Source organism: Helicoverpa armigera, chromosome 13 (assembly GCF_030705265.1).
Source record: "Helicoverpa armigera isolate CAAS_96S chromosome 13, ASM3070526v1, whole genome shotgun sequence".
In the NCBI taxonomy this organism is placed as follows: Eukaryota; Metazoa; Arthropoda; class Insecta; order Lepidoptera; family Noctuidae; genus Helicoverpa; species Helicoverpa armigera.
The window spans coordinates 3,367,906-3,388,892 of record NC_087132.1 but is presented as its reverse complement, the minus strand read 5'-3'; the positions used below and the strand labels follow the sequence as shown (position 1 = coordinate 3,388,892).

The 20,987-nt window shown below is 34.5% G+C and overlaps 1 protein-coding gene across 1 annotated transcript in view; it reads right to left on the bottom strand.

The window, feature by feature from the left end:
* The window catches only part of LOC110384399 (uncharacterized), a 137,045-nt gene that overhangs the window by 100,287 nt on the left and 15,771 nt on the right, over positions 1 to 20,987 (bottom strand). The window contains exon 2 of the mRNA XM_064037689.1: positions 1,635 to 1,840. Coding sequence (XP_063893759.1) covers positions 1,635 to 1,840 — 206 coding nt within the window. The remainder of the gene's footprint in view (positions 1 to 1,634; positions 1,841 to 20,987) is intronic.

Sequence of the window (20,987 nt, the reverse complement as noted above, 5' to 3'; positions counted from 1 at the left end):
AGCAGTTTCTATTCATGTTCAGGAACATTTTGTTCTCAATATTGTTTATTGCGTCCGAAGTGGGAGATGTTTTTGCATACTTTTTAAATATTTTGTTAACGTTTTGCAAGATAACGCTTCTATTGTCATAAAATGTGTTTCATAAAAAATATATTTTCGAGGGGCGTGTTTGTTTATTTTCAGCAATTTAATATACCTTATGAAGGTAAAATAGTAATTGGGTAGTGAAATATATGTTAAAAACCAGCAAGAGATACTACTTTACAATAAAATTAATTAAAATAACTTACAACTTACCCAGCGATAAAATAATTCTAAATTTTCAAGTTCTTAACAAAACTGCGGGACAGTCAATTACATAGATAAGGAGCAGGCTAATAACTTCAGGAACTTTTTAACCCTACCAACTTCCTCCCTTGCCTTTTTGTTTTTAAAAAATTGTTCCCTTTGAATACTAATGTTGTACTTAGTTATTCAGAGACCTTTACAAGACTTTTTTCTGGTACTTTACTTATTTTGTGGTTATAAATAGCAAACATTGCTGTTACAAAATAAAAATAATTAAATACCCTATTTATTTAATAATTCATTGAATGTAAAATAAAAAGAGTACCTACAAGTCACAATTTGATTCCAGAACTATTTGTAATCATAGGATAAACCGACTCAATCTTTTTGGGGTCTTGTCCACGTGAAACATTCTATTTAAACTATAAAATATAAATTCAATGGTAACCTACATCTAACACACAGATGAAAAAATCGAAGCATTTCGACACATGTAGAATCTACTAAGTCAATCGGAGGCCAATTTTTAAGTAATTGGGCTGGTGGTCTAATTTCGAGAATCTAGGCCGAAGGGCTCAATAAGGCCTTGTAACTTCGAAATCAGGCATCCAATAGCTTCCCGGAACTTTGATTAGGTTCACCCCAACAATGTAAGAAGTAAATATACCTACTTATACTATACGAAACTTCTAAATTGAAACGCAAAAGCCTACGATAATACGAGAAATTGATAATTAACACTTCCTTACCTAAAATACTCCAAAATTCCTATGCGTGGCAAGTTTTAGGGTTATCTAAGAAGTTGGTACTTTGTAAAGATATTACAAACTCCATCAAAGTCCGGTGAGGAAACGCAGCTTATCAAAACAAGTAGGGTCGGTGCCTTGGCGCCAAACTTTAATTGGTGTGAAGTTTATACTTGAGATTACGCGAAGAAAGTGGAAAAGAATGCAGACGATGTAGTAGCACTATGTTTAAAGTTACTATGCATTATGAACGTTGAATTTGAGTAAGTTTAAGTTTAAATTTTGCTCATATTCATATGTTCAATAAGTGTAGTTATAATAAGTGTTCAAAACAGTTCAATAAGTATAGTATTTAAAAAAATCGATGATGTAAAACGAAAGGCTAAAACAATTAGTTTGATGATGTAGGGAGGGGAATCTTTCGATAAACCTAAAATAAAATTTTAAAATATTTGAACAAAAAAAAATAACGGACTCTTTGCCTTATCTTCTATATACAAAACCTTTAAAACCAGCACTAAATAATTCACTGTTCAACATCTAATTTTATTCATGAAAACTGAACTGAGAAACTTGCACAGCCAAGAGTTTTAAACTTACGTCAACTTCTATGCCAGGTATCCGGAATATCTTGAGCGGGGGAACATCTCTGGGGGAGTACCGACAGAACTCGCGGTCCCCCCGGTACCATTTGACGGAGTATAAGACCTCCTTCTCGAGGTCGTAGAGGCACTTCATCTCGACTTTGGAGCCGCGTTCTACCGCTTCTGGTACCACCACGTGAACATTGCGGAGGCATAGTGAACCTGGGGAAGAAAGATTTAATTATAGTAAGTTTTTGACGGCAATATTTTCGACCAATACATAGCGTGACATTGTTTTGTTGTGTATGATTATTTATAAGTATGACTTTTATTCATTATGTCAAATCCCCCAAGACGGGAGGACTCTGGTCGGTGTTCGACGTTGGGTACGGGTTCTACTTTCTCACTTTAAAAAACAAGAAATAAAAAAAGCAGATTTTTCTCGTATGTAAATATATTTCAAAAAATCATTAGTAAATTAATGCGTTTGTTTATATTATAGGAGCTCTTAAGTGTATAGCAACCGCACAGGACAGTCAATTATGCAGTTAATCAGCGATTAATACCGTCGCTACGTGAATGGGTGGGTGACCAGTTAGGAAAAGGCTAGACATAAGGGTCAATTCCCACTGACAGAGCAGCGGCCGGCAGCGGCCGGCAGCGGCCGTAATTGCAAGGGATTGAGCGAGAGCGCGGCGCCGCACCGCGCCGCGCTCTTAAGGTGCGTACGGATTGCGCGTACCCTGGTACGCGTACTCAGTTTACGCGTATCCGGAACGCCTAGTCCATACCTGCAGCTACGCGTTCACTCTTGGGGTACGCGTACCGCGCGAGCCAACTCGCCAGCGCGAGCCACCGTCTGTCGGTTTTTGGTCGCGCGTCAAAGAGGACGCACGCGGTCGGCTACGCTATATTTGGACGGCAAAATGAATTCGAACGCGTGTTCTTCGAGTTTCAATAATGAAAATATTATTAGATTGATTCAACTTTATGAATTTCACAGGGTCTTGTGGGATAGCACACTAACTGATTATCGAAATAACGATTTACGCCAAGATGCATGGAAGGCAATTTCAAATGAACTGAACATTCCAATAGGTGAATTAAAAGAAAAGATGACAACTTTATTAGCAACTAATAGAAAACTTTGTCGGAGTCATGGCGAATGACTGGGGCTCGCGGAGCGCTCTGGATCGATTGACCTCGCGTACAGGTTCGCGGCGGTCCGTACAGGAGCTGTACGCGTATCCAATGTACGCGTGGACAGTGTTTCCCAACTACGCGTAACACAGGAACGCGCTATCCGTACGCACCTTTACATTTTCCGTGCTCTTACGGCCGCTGCCGGCCGCTGCTCTTTCAGTGGGAATTGACCCTTATAGGTATATTAATAGGCATTTGAACCAGATGTGGTACAAACAACAGATCAGTAGGTAAGTCAAATAATGAGGTTGATAGGCACATCTCATTGAACTGTTAATTAAATAGATAAAGCTTAAATTACTGCGTATGTTAATATTATTACTACTTGAACCAGATAATGTGTAAACAAAGGGTGGTGACCAGCTGTTCAATAAGATCACTTCTTTGTTAATTGTATTTGGATACTAATGTTTAGTGGTAAATATTGGTTTTTGAATCATAATGTCGGTTAGAAGATTATAATGTTAAAGTTAGTTTTTTTTTGTTATAATAAGAAACTTTTTGGTTTATTCTGAAGAAGGTAAGTAGTGCAATAAAGTTGTGCAATACTTTTGTTATATGAAATCTGGTGTACCTATATAAAAACGTTTTTATAGGCGTCGGACTTTAACGGTCAAGAAAAGTTGCAAAGTTCCAAGAGCTAAGAGAAAGAAGCTGCAAAAAACTCCATAGATTCACGTTATGAAACTTCCAGTTTTAAAATTGGATGGTAAAAAACTTAATTGCCATTTCTGCTTTTAGTATTTTTTTGGTTTCATAATCTTTTTACCAAAATGCTTGCTTCTTGCTTGTATGTCTTTTTTTACCCGAAAGGATAGAAAAAATATACCTAAGTGGCCCTACGAAATTTAGCCTCCCAACTACCGTAGCCATCTTTTTTTTAATTTAGGTAAGTAAACTGCGTTATTCGTAGCTTTATAAGAGGCCGTTTTCAGGCTTCATTTTAATATAAACCTTCTTCATTTTGTCTTATATTCAGGTATGGCTACATTTTCTATAACAACATTCATTATTTCAAGTCTATTAGCTTTATACTCTGTAATTTTACTGTGAAAAATATAAACGACTGTAATGAACGTTCCAGATAAATAATGCTGTAGTTATTTCTTATTAGAACTGAAGGATAAACTCTTCTTATTATTTTTACTCTTTTTGGAACATTTTGACACGGTTCTAGGACTGAAATAATTGATAATAATATCCACCTCCATCTTCTCTTATAAACTTCGAAAGTTTTATATAAATGCGTTCTTGTATGCAAAGACATGAATTTGTTGAGATACCTAAGTATTGTTTTTGCACAAAAAGTCTTATTTTTTATACAAAATCAATCAAAATCAAAAATAATTTATTCAAACTTGGCTCCAAGACAGCACTTTTTGTACGTCAGGAATTTACAATAGACAGCCCCAAAACGCCCACCCTTCACCAATTCCTGGGTGTTATACAAACTAAATGCAATTATTTAAATACAATAAACTATCTGAAAGCACATGTGCCTCCGTTCTATATTTATCCAGTTCGACAATAAAACTACAACTTCGATGATCTTTTATATAGATGGGAGGTTTCTAAAGGACATTGGGTGTAACAGCGCGGGCGGGTCAGATAAATGCGAAAATTGATGGAATCCCATTTGAAGAACCTTAGCAGACGTGTACTTCTGTTAATGCAATTTGTTACTTCACAACTGCTCTAAAACTATTAAGGAAAACTATTTTGGGAAAACTTTTACATCTAACCTACTAAACTCAATTATATCTCATTTATTTTTGGTCACATGTTTACAGGGCTTTCACATTAGTGGATTTTCCGTTCGGTTTTTTTACGAGCGACCAATTCCGTGCGACAAAAAAAAACTGTCGCGCGGTTTCACGTGTAATCCATATGAACCGTTTGGCAAGACTAAGCGGGATATTCACTAGTGTGAAAGCGCTGTTAATCTAGATTCTGTGCTCAGAAAATCGTAAGTCTTTGTTGACCTATGAATCGAGGCCAGAGCCTCAAGCTCTTATTAGGTTGTTGCTGGCAGACAAATGTCCCTCATGGATTATTAGACATTCATTTCGTGACAGAAGTCATAGTGACTGATTGTGTAGATTTGAGAAGCTAATAAAATAAGAAGACGTATGTTTTCAGTAACGTTTGGGGGTTTACTAAGTTCAAATTAAGCCATACTAATGTATTTTAGCGTTAACCGACATTTTTTGATGATACAAGATACTAGCTTCTCTTGGCACATCTCTTCCCTAAAGTGTAGAGGACTTAATCTCTATAGACGAAACCTTATAAGCTGTTAATAAAATATGAAACTTAACACGGGTACTTTAACCAATATGTAACTTAAAACGCTAAGTTATTCCTCATTACGTGACTCGTTAGTCGTAGCTCATTTTGGTGTAAAATGTGCTTTTCTAATAGTTCGGTTTACAACTGTGCAAAAAGACTGATTATAGTGCCGACAGCGGTTGCAATATGCAGTGTTTAAGTTCAAGCAGTTTGTGTTGCATGTGGCTTTGAGCCAACCTACTTAAACGTAATATCACTCCAAGCACTAACTTTGGAAAAATCTAGTAAAAAATATTGCTTTTGCTTTTTTTGTGTGACTTTTAAATTATTTGTATGAGGTGCTCAGATTTTTTTATTCATTCATATTTTCGATAAGATATGGCGTTGTCCGAAACAGCAACCAATTACGAAGTTGCTGAAAAATTCCTACCAATATACCTAATCCAACGTTTCAATTACATGTGTCATTGAAGGGGACATCCTCTAAATAATTATTATACAATAGGTATTACTAGCTCACTTAATATATATGCCTGAAATAAGCAACAATATCTCCCCAATACATGGTTACATGAATATACTTCTGCCAACCATTGTAGTCTGAAGATCACGCAGACATAAAAATGTACAGAGATATCAACTAATTCTATTATATTATGTTATTTCCTATTTCTCTTTGTCCATTAGGAAAAGTATACTATAACATATTTCAAAGAAAATGGCTCGCTGTGTGCCAAATAAATAATGAGACGGTATATGAACAAGGCCTTATTGAGAGAACTAGCGTTATATGACTAGAAGCCTTGATACTGTCATTTATTTTAGCTAGCTATCTTCTTCTATATTAATCTATACCTATATATAAAAATGAAACCCGTTTTCCGTTGTCACGACATAACATGAAAACGGCTTGACCGATATGGCTGAAAATTAGAGGGGAGGTAACTTAGACCCGGGAGAAGGTTTTAGGATAGTTTTTGTCACCATCCGGCTACGGGACGCGGGTGAAACCGCGGGCGAAAGCTAGTAAAACATAAAGATACGAGCTGGTTCTGAATGATTATACCAAACATCTGTCTAAAATTTTGTACTGAGTTACTCGACGGATTAAACAAGAAGAGATGATGCGAGTAAACAATAGTTGATTAAAGATATCTGAATCCAGAAGACTAATTATAAAAAAAAAATTTTACCACGCGTAACACACACGGTGCACCTTATGCAGTCAACTAGAAAACCTACCAAAAACCCCCAACTTCTTTCAAATATCGAACTCCAATCACCCTCAGATTTTACATAACGAGTTAAGAAAATGAGGATTTCATCAACACAGCTGTAATATCCTTATTACTATTGGATATGGAAGTAGGTCGTCCATGAATGATTGGCTCGTTCATATTATGCGTAAAACGGCCATTACCCGCCGTAGGAAATACGACCAAACGAATCGTTTAGAACTCATTCGCAGAAATTTTTATGCGCCACCGAATATGAGATGTCAGGCATACATTTCAGGGCGCGTTATGAACATGGACCCCTATTGGTCGTTAAAATAAACGATTTTTTGTCGGTATTGCGTCAGCAGTTCGTCATTTTGGTGCAGTGTTGGTGGTCATTTAGTTTAGTAGATTTTCGCAGTAGTACAGTCACACATAAACAGAAGTATAAACATCGCGGTATAATTATTTTTAATGAGACTATTAGTAAGTATGACTCAATACGCGTTGTTTAACTAACAAAGCAGGAAGCTCCATTTTAGAGTATTAATAGTTAAAGTAACGTACCTAAACATAGAGTACAATACAATGGCACATATTTCTCTTTATTCAAATCTAATGGCGAGGAAAAATAATAACGTTAAAAACATAAGATATGCAAAAGCTGAGATAACATGAAAAAGACGTTTCAATTGTATTTCTTTGCTAGCATGAGGTCAGAGTCAGTCACTCGTATGATTGATTTGCGAATGTAAGGAAAAGGACAATGATCCGGAAAACTTACGCATACTTATATTACAGCTAAATATATAGCTGTATATAGACAAGACAAGAACAGTATTTATGTATGTAATAAGATAGACTTGATTATTATAGTAACTACTCATCTTCTGCCAAGCTTTTTTCTAACAATGTTGGATGTTGGGGTCGGCTTCCAGTCTAACCGAATGCAGCCGAGTATTTTACATGGAGCGACTGCCTATCTGACCTCCTCAACCCAGTAAGCTGAGCAATCCGATACTAACTATGGCTACTAGAATATGTATGAGCAAATCGTTAAAATTTCGATAGAATAGGACTATTATTGTCCCTTTGTCTAAGATGGTCATGTTCGATATCATTATGGCTGAAAATTATAGTACTCGTTCTGAAAGCACTTATATAAGGTAGCAACATAACCATAACAACATATAGGTACTTGTAAAGACAACCCTTAGAGCACCCTTAAAATCTAACGACTTATTAAATTGATGTAAAATGACAAAGATATTATAAACCGGGTTGTCAAATACCAGTTCTAATATAATGAAATGACGTGAATAATATTCGCGAAGTAATTTCCTCGATCGTAAAATTCTAAGCGCACATATTACTTGCCATGCAGTAACTTTGGTACGTATAAAGAAACTCCCGGAGTAACTTTGGCAGTTTTGAAGTTATTATTATTTAACGACTCTATATCTTGCTGTTTTCATTACACATTAATAAAGGCTTGCTTATGACGTGATTTGATATCAATATTTGGCGCTGTTTTCTTTGGTTGGTTGTTATGCTTGTGTAAAAACCCGACTCTATAGTATCATAAATGATACATTGTCGTAAGCCTAGCTTTTTTCCAACCATGTTGGGGACGGCTTCCAGTCCAACCTGATGCAGCTGAGTACCAGTGTTTTATAAGGAGTGATAATAAGATACTTATTAGAATAAAAAAGATACCCTTTTTATCAGTCGGGTAAAAAGGGAACACAACTTGGGCAATCAAGTGATTGCAATCGCGACTGCTAAGACTGATCAAGGGTGCTACATTACTGAGTTGTGATTATTTAGACGCATCTTTGATCATTTAGACATACGGAATATTTGAAATTAATTTAATTTTAGTTCTAAGAAAAACATAAGCATATTTTTTCATGATTAACTTAACATGATTTTATCGAAACATTACTATGTTCTTATTTACATTCCACAAAAAAAAAACGAAGAACATACTATACCGTTTAATATAATATTTAAAATATTCTTTGCGTGTTCTAATCTTAATAGAAAAACAACAGTGAGTTCACAAACAGCTTGTATTAAACTCCTGTAAATTAATAACAAGAATAGCGTGAGGCTCTTTTAATTTAATGCCAGCTTTTATTAAATTATTATGTTGCTGAAGGCACCACATATTGTATTGTTTAGATTATTTCATAGAAATAACATTTATAATAAATTATTATTATATTGATGTATTTTTCTTTAATTATTTTTAAATTAGTTGAATAGGTACATCTTAAAGAGAATATGGTCCTTTTATACAGAACTAGCCGTTTTGCCACGGTTTCATCCGCGTCTCGTGAGCACTACTGTTCGTACCGGAATTAAATATGTATATAAATATAGTCTATTGTTACTCGGGAAGAGTGTAGCTTTTTTATATATTATAGTAAAGAATGTATCCCTTCGTGACATAACATTAGGTCACTGCTTCACGCCTATGTGCACACTATACAGATGGTTGCTACCAACCTGCTGACTAGCTAATCTTTTTACCGTGGCACGGAATAAAAAATAAACTGGCCTAGACACTAAAATACCTGGTATGTCATATTTTTTTATTTAACCACGGTTTTTGAGAATTTTGGACATAAACATTCTGTCTAATATCGGTTTATGTGATTGTAGACAAATCACGAACGAATTATAATAATTCCCACAAACTTATTGTATGAGCAGAAACAAGCGACTTTTATTTAATAACGAATACAACAGAATATAAAACAATAATTCCCGGTATTTAGTTTCATTCCTAAAGCTAATCCATTCAAACACACATCACATAGTTTTGTTTCGTTAAAAAAAATGTTGTCAATTTATGTTCACAATTCAGCGAGAAATATTTGTTTTTATAAAAAATATACTGGGTTGATAAATAAAAAAATATGGCGCACTAATTCAATCTGGCCACCGCCATGATTCACGTCCTAAGCCTACATCATCCGAACGTCCATTTGTATTCTATATCCATTGCTCGTTCAGCCATTCAGATAATAGCATTATGCTATTGCAATCGCGTATTGTACGAGCAATAAAATTTACCGACCGCTTGCATTGTTACGTTGGTAATTTTGTGTATTTGTAATTGGGTTCCCATTTGGGTGTAATTCAAAATTATGAGCTGTTTTAAACCATGGTATACCGCATTATTTAAATAATCAAATTAGAAATATTCATACTATTTTAATGCCTGAAAACTCAGAGCTAAGTAATTAGGAAAATTAAATAATGTAAAGATAACAACGTTGTATATTACTTGGATGAGAAAAATAAAATTTTACAGTTTCTAATTTGTTTAAAGATAGCAAAGTTCTAAGAGTCTTAAGCTAAGTCATTATCCAACTAAGTTAGGTAATTTTATATTTTTACACTCGAAGTTTTTTTAAAAAAAATACACGTAGTTTATACAAAACATGTAAAATTAAACAATGATTATTATGCAAATAAATAACCGTAACATTTTATATTATAACTAGCTTTTGCCCGCGACTTCGTTCGCGTGGAATAGTGGCATCCGGCAGATTTTTGGTTTGAACAATAGATGGCGCTGTATGTCCGGAATAAATTGTATTTTTTATTTTTTGTAATAAAAACTATCCTATGTCCTTCTCCTGGCTCTAAACTACCTCCCTACCAGTTTTCAGCTAAATCGGTTCAGCCGTTCTTGAGTTATAAGTGGAGTAACTAACACGACTTTCTTTTATATATAAAAACAGCCTTACTTATAAACGTGAATTAATTATAAGTAATACTTAAGGCCTGTTTAAGAAAATTCTTACTTATAAACGTTGCTTAAGCATGTCTTAACTAACATTTAATCACTACTTAAGACCTTAAGTAGTGATTAGTTAAAATGTTGCTTAGAAGGTGATTAGAGATTTTATAAGTAAGGGGGATAGATTTTATAAAATATTAAAACCACAAAAACGCTGAACAAACAAAAAATAAACAAAATATATTCATTCAATTTAGCGATATTTTTTAGACTACCGCCCAAACTATTGAATTAGTGGTCCTGTTTTGTTCGGCTATCGGAAAACTACTGGACCGCATGACCGCTACAATTGTATTGTGAAAAAACCTTTTTTTCTTCAAGTATCGAAAATAAAATTATTATTTAGATATTTCACTTACATTACCCGTACACAGTTGACTTTTAGTCAGCCAATAGATTTCTTTGGCTCATAAATGAGTATCAGACCTTCTAAAAGATTGATTGGAATCTGAGGGCACGGCAGTGCCCCAGCCAAGACTCGAGCAAAGCGAGCACGGGAGCCCCATCTTTTCTTTTCGCGGCTATTCCCCTGTATCTTCCATGTGGACATAGCTAGGAATTTAGGTTTTCGATGAGCAAGAGTAAGTGAGTGAGATAAGTATTAGAACAAGCTCAGTCTCAAAATTACAAGACATTTGTCACGTGATCATTTGTTGTTGGTTGTTTTATTTTTTACATAAAGTTTTACTTGTAGTTAATTTCTTTGACTAGTTGATTTATTGATAAAATCAGGAAATGAACTGTGAAATTAATATTCTGTCGGAAACAGTTTTTATGAAAATTATTTATATTTTAACGCGCGATAAATTTTCATCGGTTATTATAATTTCTGGTGTATTGACCTGAAAACAGCCTACGAAATTATAATATGATTTAAACACTCTCATTTTTAGTAATGGCTTTTTGTGTATTTTTCTTAGTAAAAGCAATTACAAATTTCATGTAAGTAAATCAAAATAATTTACATTTTTAATGACCAGTTTTAACGTAAAAGGTAATCTATTTTTATATTGAATCAAAATAAGTCTGATAGACCCTATACCTAGTTGTTCAGCTGCTAAAACTGGCATACCCTTATTTATTCAGCTATTTGGTACTTGTTTTTACCTACGCTTCAAATAATAAATGAGAAAGTAGGTAATCATTATCCTCCTGCCATCATCTACATAATTTAAAGTCAGTCATGTCTTCCTCTTCCATACTTCTTTGTGTGACGTCATCTCACATTAGAAATACTTTTCATAGGAGACTATCAAAAATAAGAAACTGTATGTATTTCTGAGCTTTTAATCTTGCTGATAGAATTTACCTTCGCACACAATAGTTATTTGTTATACAAGAGTGCAAAGTTGCTTTTTAACCGCGGGCTCAATTTTGATGACCGAGCAAGCAAAGGATTCTAAAATTGAAACACGAGCGTAGCGAGTGTTTCAATAATTAGAATCCTGAGCGATAGCGAGGGATTCTAATTATTGAAACCAAATTAAATAATCCAATTAGAAATATTCATACTATTTTAATGCCTGAAAACTCAGAGCTAAGTAATTAGGAAAATTAAATAATGTAAAGATAACAACGTTGTATATTACTTGGATGAGAAAAATAAAATTTTACAGTTTCTAATTTGTTTAAAGATAGCAAAGTTCTAAGAGTCTTAAGCTAAGTCATTATCCAACTAAGTTAGGTAATTTTATATTTTTACACTCGAAGTTTTTTTAAAAAAAATACACGTAGTTTATACAAAACATGTAAAATTAAACAATGATTATTATGCAAATAAATAACCGTAACATTTTATATTATAACTAGCTTTTGCCCGCGACTTCGTTCGCGTGGAATAGTGGCATCCGGCAGATTTTTGGTTTGAACAATAGATGGCGCTGTATGTCCGGAATAAATTGTATTTTTTATTTTTTGTAATAAAAACTATCCTATGTCCTTCTCCTGGCTCTAAACTACCTCCCTACCAGTTTTCAGCTAAATCGGTTCAGCCGTTCTTGAGTTATAAGTGGAGTAACTAACACGACTTTCTTTTATATATAAAAACAGCCTTACTTATAAACGTGAATTAATTATAAGTAATACTTAAGGCCTGTTTAAGAAAATTCTTACTTATAAACGTTGCTTAAGCATGTCTTAACTAACATTTAATCACTACTTAAGACCTTAAGTAGTGATTAGTTAAAATGTTGCTTAGAAGGTGATTAGAGATTTTATAAGTAAGGGGGATAGATTTTATAAAATATTAAAACCACAAAAACGCTGAACAAACAAAAAATAAACAAAATATATTCATTCAATTTAGCGATATTTTTTAGACTACCGCCCAAACTATTGAATTAGTGGTCCTGTTTTGTTCGGCTATCGGAAAACTACTGGACCGCATGACCGCTACAATTGTATTGTGAAAAAACCTTTTTTTCTTCAAGTATCGAAAATAAAATTATTATTTAGATATTTCACTTACATTACCCGTACACAGTTGACTTTTAGTCAGCCAATAGATTTCTTTGGCTCATAAATGAGTATCAGACCTTCTAAAAGATTGATTGGAATCTGAGGGCACGGCAGTGCCCCAGCCAAGACTCGAGCAAAGCGAGCACGGGAGCCCCATCTTTTCTTTTCGCGGCTATTCCCCTGTATCTTCCATGTGGACATAGCTAGGAATTTAGGTTTTCGATGAGCAAGAGTAAGTGAGTGAGATAAGTATTAGAACAAGCTCAGTCTCAAAATTACAAGACATTTGTCACGTGATCATTTGTTGTTGGTTGTTTTATTTTTTACATAAAGTTTTACTTGTAGTTAATTTCTTTGACTAGTTGATTTATTGATAAAATCAGGAAATGAACTGTGAAATTAATATTCTGTCGGAAACAGTTTTTATGAAAATTATTTATATTTTAACGCGCGATAAATTTTCATCGGTTATTATAATTTCTGGTGTATTGACCTGAAAACAGCCTACGAAATTATAATATGATTTAAACACTCTCATTTTTAGTAATGGCTTTTTGTGTATTTTTCTTAGTAAAAGCAATTACAAATTTCATGTAAGTAAATCAAAATAATTTACATTTTTAATGACCAGTTTTAACGTAAAAGGTAATCTATTTTTATATTGAATCAAAATAAGTCTGATAGACCCTATACCTAGTTGTTCAGCTGCTAAAACTGGCATACCCTTATTTATTCAGCTATTTGGTACTTGTTTTTACCTACGCTTCAAATAATAAATGAGAAAGTAGGTAATCATTATCCTCCTGCCATCATCTACATAATTTAAAGTCAGTCATGTCTTCCTCTTCCATACTTCTTTGTGTGACGTCATCTCACATTAGAAATACTTTTCATAGGAGACTATCAAAAATAAGAAACTGTATGTATTTCTGAGCTTTTAATCTTGCTGATAGAATTTACCTTCGCACACAATAGTTATTTGTTATACAAGAGTGCAAAGTTGCTTTTTAACCGCGGGCTCAATTTTGATGACCGAGCAAGCAAAGGATTCTAAAATTGAAACACGAGCGTAGCGAGTGTTTCAATAATTAGAATCCTGAGCGATAGCGAGGGAATCAAAAGAGCACAAGTGAAAAATCTTTGCACTCGAGTGCAACACGTAACTTTTCATCCCACCTCATCGAGGAAATGCAAAAAACAAAATGGCGCGCACATATGAGTATCAAATTAAATAGAAGTACGTATTAAAGTTCATTTATTTGAAAACGCAGTTTAAAAATAAAACGAGGTTAAAAAACTATGTAAAAAAAATAATAAAAATTACTTAATTAATTGAATAATTATTTTAAGCAGTATTTTATTTGTTTAATATGTGTTTGTTTGAAAAGTCTTATCAAGATTGTCACAAATGGAGTATTGCACACGATGTTCTAAATTCAAATCACTTTGCCGCTCTAGAGGATAAAAACGACTTTTGCGCTCAGATATCAAAGGGTAAAAGTACTCTTTCCGAGATGGTGGGATGAAAAATATTTTATTACTACACAGTGCAGTTATGCAAATGAATATATTATCCGAAAATCAGGCTCAAAATGTGTTGTCGGCCACTGATATTATATTATTAATTAATATCACTGACACGTAATTAAATGGAAGTGCACTTAATACATCATAATAAAATGGATTACCCCATCACGTGATTTACCTGTTCATTACGTTAACGAAGTTCCCAATGTGAAATGTACGAGTATATTATACATATATATTTTTATTGGCACCCAGTTAAACTGATAGTTAAATGTATTTTTTTTTTAATATTAATAACACTCTACCAAAAATACACCCAAAAGGGCTCTTTTAGGCAATAAATACTGTAAAAAATAAATATTTCACAGTTATGTATGTATATTTTTGATACAAGTGCAGATATTTTTATTATTAAATTGACTTAGCGTCAAATTTGTTGCGCTATTAGAAAGTTTATACAAACAGTAAATAATAAATTCTCCTCTAATTACTTTCTCATCGGAGAAATTATAGATAATTGCCTTAATTAAAACCTGAACGGATTAATAGTTGTAGACTTTAATGTTAGACAATTTATCAAGTTTTGCTACTTCGATCGATAGAGGAAAGTTGCAAACTGTTCTGGAGGTCAGGGATATGACAAATACCCGCAGATTAATGTAAGTCTAAACGCAGACATTGTTCTCTACTGTGTGACACACACACACGTGTATCTTAGTATTGTAATCTAGTTGCTTTAGAAAACTAACCTTTTCTAACCTGCTGTCTCTTGTATTTACAAAACTGCAAACCTTTTGCACGAAAAGCGAGTGCACACTTGCTGAAGCGTACACAGTTTAAGTTCACCCAATTCTGCTACAGTCTGAAGTAAAAAATTTGGCAAATGACGATTTCTATTCTCCTATTCAATTTGATCGACACCCTGTATCCTTCAGTTGCGGATGTAACCGCGAAAAATTGCTACTAATTAATAAAGTATTAAAGCAATTTACCAGCTTCTGTAACCGCAGAAAATAGCCACTAATTAACTAACTCTTTGAGAAATGAAATATTCCAGCTTTTTTCTATAAACCTCACACCAACAGACTTTGCTTCACGAAAACTAAATGCATTAACAGCCTCAATTCCCACATCCAATGCCAAGAGCGGGTGTTTAGCCGGTCGTTGATCTCAAACCGCGTAATAGTGTGTCCCTTCCTGAATTCAATGACTACCGCTGCGGCCGCGAAAAGCTTTACAAACATTTATTATTCAAAAGATTTCCGCATGACGCCACTAAAGCGGGTTCAATAGCCTCATTCAAAATAACAGCTACGTATTTTTGAATACTTTTTGACTTTTTGATGGTGATTATGTGGATTTCAGTCGTGCTTTGGTGGGTCACACACTACCATACTACCTTTGACCAAATAGCGTGTGGAATCCCGGTTTTTATTGTATGTGGCACTACGTGTATTTTGTGCGCCACCTAAAGTAGTTAATTCTATCGATATATCTGTATTACTGAACCGTGTAGTTGTGTGTGATCCGTCTACATCTCAATTATTATTTTAATTGTGAAAATTATTTTTATGATGACTATAAGTATTGCTCTGGGCTTCTGGGCGCCTATTAACTTAAGTATTTAACAATTTACAAGATTAATGTCTTGTTTCACCTCTGAATTAACAAACTTATTTTCAAAAAAAAAAACCTCTGGATTTTTCTCCTACAACGAATTATATTCATTATGTGAATCAACAATCTGATATAGGTATACTTATTATTTACCAGGAATATTAAATTAGCAGCCGAGTGCTACGTATGGATTATTGATGTTAAGATTGCTTTAAGTACTTATCATTATAAAAATTGAAGAAAAATGGAGTGAACTACTTATCACTCAACAATTTTGACAACTAGGTTAAACTCAAATAAGTAATTAGTAGGTTATTTTTTGGAAAGGGTCACAACTTTCACCTCTAATATCAACTCGACACAAATTGAGGAAAATGTAAAGAGGGCAGGTAATAAGACATTCATTATTATATTTTATCTAATCATCCATATTACCTACCATACATCTAATAATCGTCCCCAGTTGTGTATAAGGAAAATGCCCCAAAATCTCGCCATATGACAAACGGACATTCATAATAATAATAATTATTTCATTAAAGTTGTCTCAAAAGGGCTTCAGCGTGTTGGCTTCGGCCCCACGTTCGCCTCCCAAAAATCCGGGAATCTATAGTCCCGAGGTCTGGAAGAGACATACAGATAATAATAATGATAAATGTCGCAAGTGCCACACACAACCTGAGACCATTCAACACATCACAGGGGCATGCACAACACTCACACAGACAGACTACACTCACAGACACAACCAGGTTGCAAATATCATTCATCAAAAACTAGCACTCAAAAACAAACTCATACAAGACACAAACACACCCTACTACAAATACACACCACAAACAGTTCTAGAAAACACTAGACACAAACTTTATTACGATCGCGCCATACTCACCGACAGGACAGTTCAATACAATAGGCCAGACATAACACTCCAGGATAAAGTAAATAAAATCACCTACCTTATTGATATTGCCATACCCAACACACACAATCTGCAAAAAACAATAGGCGAAAAAATAACTAAATACGCAGAGCTTAAAGAAGAAGTTACCAGAATCTGGAGACAAGATAAAGTTTACGTAGTTCCCATAGTCGTCTCCACTACGGGTGTTATACCTAACCACCTTCACCATAGCCTGAAAATAATAGACCTAAAAGACTCCACATACATCCTTCTACAAAAAGCCGCAATACTAAACACCTGTCGAATTGTTAGAAAATTCATGCAATTGGAAGAAAATGAAATAACCCCACACCACACATAACACACCACACATGCTACATTTACTTGGCACCAGCCCGTAAATGTGGCATAAAACTAGCCAAGAGCTAAGAAACGCAAACGTTTTCCCCAAAATAATAATAAAAACGTTTATTTTATCTCCACAAATTACATTTTAGGAAAACCAGTTGACAGAATTAAAATATTAGTGTGACATTTTGTAATTGGTGGGAGATCTGGAGTCTGAACTAAGCCTAGGCCTGTATCTCAGAACTCCAGGCCCCCCATTACATCATAAGAGGTTGTCAACATATTGATTTAGCGCATGTTGTGTGTGTGTGTTGTGTGTGTGTGTGTGGTGTGTGTGTGTGTTGTGTGTGTGTGTGTGCGTGCGTGCGTGTGAGTGCGTGTGCATGTGTGTGTCTACGGAATGATATATTGGTATAACATACCAGCATATCACTACACAGGCCAAAACATCACCAATTCTACACGACCACTTCAATGAGTTTTTCAGTTTCCGAGTATCCCAAACTAAGTAACCATTTTTTAATTTGATTTTTGCATTCGGTTTTGCGAGAATTTGGTATGGTAATTTTTTTATTTACTTTATTGTACAGGACGCCTCCTCGGAAGTGGAAGAATCTCTGCGCAAATGTAGTGTTAACAGTAGTGGGCTCACATATAGCGTAATTTCTTCTGGAGAGAGCTACATGCATTCTCCTTTCGTTTGGTAGGTTGGCATGTTTAAGTAGTACAGTCAACATTATATAAAGCTGCCGCACAGTCAGTATTTGAGCTTCCTCATAGAGACTTGAGGTAGGGAATAAACGAGGCTTGGACAGGCACACTTTTAAAATCATTCTCTGCGCTCTTTCCAGCATTATCATTTTAGTTTTGCATGCACCCCCCCAAGTCGTTATACAATATCCTATGATAGATTGCACCAAAGCCTCGTATACCATCCTCATAATCTGTTTATCAGCCACATCACGGAGCCCTTTGAAAATATAAGTGAGTTTACATGACCATGGAGAACAAAATAATGAGCGGAGATGTCATAATAAAAAAACTTCTAACAATGTAGCGTCGCCAAAATGAGGGGTACAAGGAACTTTTCTGGCTAGTATAACCAAATCACAATCAAGACCAATCTTTGACATATGACTCTATTAATCCAAACGCCTCGTTACTTTACCAGTAACTGATCCTTTTGGTCCTGGTTATCCTGGTGGTTTATTGACCTACAAGAAGGCGTGCGACCTACTGGCCTTATGGCATCTCCACTCATTTCCTTCCTCCGTATCTACTAACGCCATTTTGTATGGCGCCCCGTTAACCCAGAGCGTGTCAGCTCGTGAGAGACGCAATTGTCGTGATTTGATCACGTCGAATCAAGTCTGACGAATCATATCGCTCTTGCGAACGTTGAGAGATGTTCGTAGCTTGGCAGCGTGTAGCTCTGGATTTTGTGTTCTGTGTTTGTGTTTACTTGTGTCATGTGTGAGTTTGTTTTTAATTGAAATAGATAACCGTGAAATAGAGGTTTATAGTAAAGTTGCATAAAGAGGTTTTGAATTATGATTTGTGTAATGTATACGAAATAAGATATAAGCAAATAGAAAACTAAGATTTTTTGGACCAGGACCGAGAACGTATCATGTAAAATAAAGTAAATAAAACCAGCAACAATATTGGAAAATTCAGTAAAAACTGAAAGTATTTATTTCTTAGTATTTTTAGGAGCAAAATGAAAATTCGACGGTCGAACGACTGGTCAGCTATTTTGATACATAAAACAGAATAAAAAACAAGCTTCATAGTTATTTTCATAACGTAGTCACATAACGGTTGAAAGAATAACAAAAAATCTCAATACCTATGCGAAAAAAACTAAAAAGCAACGAAAAATGAACGTACAACACACGCTCTTCACATCACTTATCTGAGGGCACGGCAGTGCCCCAGCCAAGACTCGAGCAAAACGGGCACGGCCGTACCATCTTTTCTCGAAGCGTTTCGCGGCTATTTCAGCCCCCTGTATCTTCCATGTGAACCAAGCTAGGAGTTTAGGTTTTCGATGACCAAGAGTAAGTATTAGAACAAGCTCAGTCTCAAAATTACAAGACATTTGAAAGAATAATTTACGAGTTATGAGCGATCAAAGTTACACCATTTTGTCACTGACTCACTCACTGACCGATCATCAAAAGTCTAAGGTACTTCTAGCAAACTTAGAACCTTCAAATTTGGCACCAAGATAGGTTATTAGCTACATATAAAGGGAAAATTATAAAAACCTTAAAACTTAATAAAAAAATAGAAAACAAATTTATATTTGCGGTTTTTCAAGAACATTGTGTATGAATTTTGACTGCATTAATAACTTTGTTATTTATTTATGTACAAAATGTTACTATTTGTTTTATTGTTACGTAGTACAATACACCACTATTGTTATTATGTATTAAATATACATACATATGAATAAAAAAGCTAGGTTAAAATTAAATGAATAATGATAAAATCTTTCATATTAATGCAGTACAATAAATACTGCATGCTCGCTCGATAGATGGCATTGTCCTGGTCTAAATCGCGCTATGGTTTCGTTACATGGCTTACTAAAAGTAGTACTTAAAAAAAAAAAAACAAATAATTTCATGTGATAGCGCCATCTACTACCTCTGAAATAAATCTCTATTATTCTAAAAGATATTCTATTCAAAAATTCGACAATTTCGAAATTTTCTAGTTTATTTAAAAAAAATGTTGTTTTCGTGCTACTTTAGGTATACATATTTAGTTGTTATATATTTAGTTAGATGCATGTAAGTTAATTTAATTTGTTATATGTATACTTAGAGAAGAAAGAGACCTACAAAAAATAAATTAGATCCTACCAAAAACATTAAATGTAAAAAAAAGCCAATCCTCTACGCTATTCCTCCACCGTAAAAAGTTTTGAGATCGCATAGAAGCCAAGTCCTGTTCACCTTTATTTGTAATAATAAATCAATATTTTGTGACTATATCAATAGTTTTGTTCACATTACAATAATATTGTCTTGGCCATGAGCACAAGTTAAAAGTCGCTCCTTGAAATAATGTGTAAATACCATTGAATTGATAAATTCTATATGAACATGATTTTACGATTGGACTGATTATGGACTGATTGGAATTTGAGATCACCATGGACTAAACATGCGCCATAGTACATGTGCAGTTCATTGATGTTGGATGATACTGACTGTCGGTCATTTAGTAACAATTGAATAAACTAAAAGTATTTAATTCTTTGATATTAAACTTCATGTTTGACTTTCACCTCTCCAAGATATGCTGTATTATATTTGTAGTTTATTGTGCTCATGGCCAAGACAATATTATTGTAATGTGAACAAAACTATTGATATAGTCACAAAATATTGATTTATTATTACAAATAAAGGTGAACAGGACTTGGCTTCTATGCGATCTCAAAACTTTTTACGGTGGAGGAATAGCGTAGAGGATTGGCTTTTTTTTACATTTAATGTTTTTGGTAGGATATGTTTTTGACGCACAAAATTAAAACAGAAATCTTTTTTCGCGAGCGCTAACCGGCATAAAAATTGAAATTTCATGTTAAGTTGTGATTGCCGGGGAAGTGGAGTTCGCGTTGGCAGATTGCCAGGGTAGATACAAAGTTTTGGCGCTCCTTGGAGGAGGTATAGGCGACAAACGGACGAGAGGCCGATCCCGGCCGTTCAGAACAAAATCAGGCGTGGCGGGCACTGCGTGAAAGACAATGCGCTTTCGAACTGACATTATGCAGAGATTCTAGGAATAAAATAGCCTTTTATTGAATTGCACAGTACATAAATAAAGCCACGAAGCAAAATATATAAAAAATATTTTTAATGTCCATGTTTCATATTAGAAATTACTTACACAGAATGGAATCGAGATGGTTGATTCACCTTATTCTGTATAAAACATACGTACTGTAATAATTAAAGCTCCATTACAAAAGGCTTA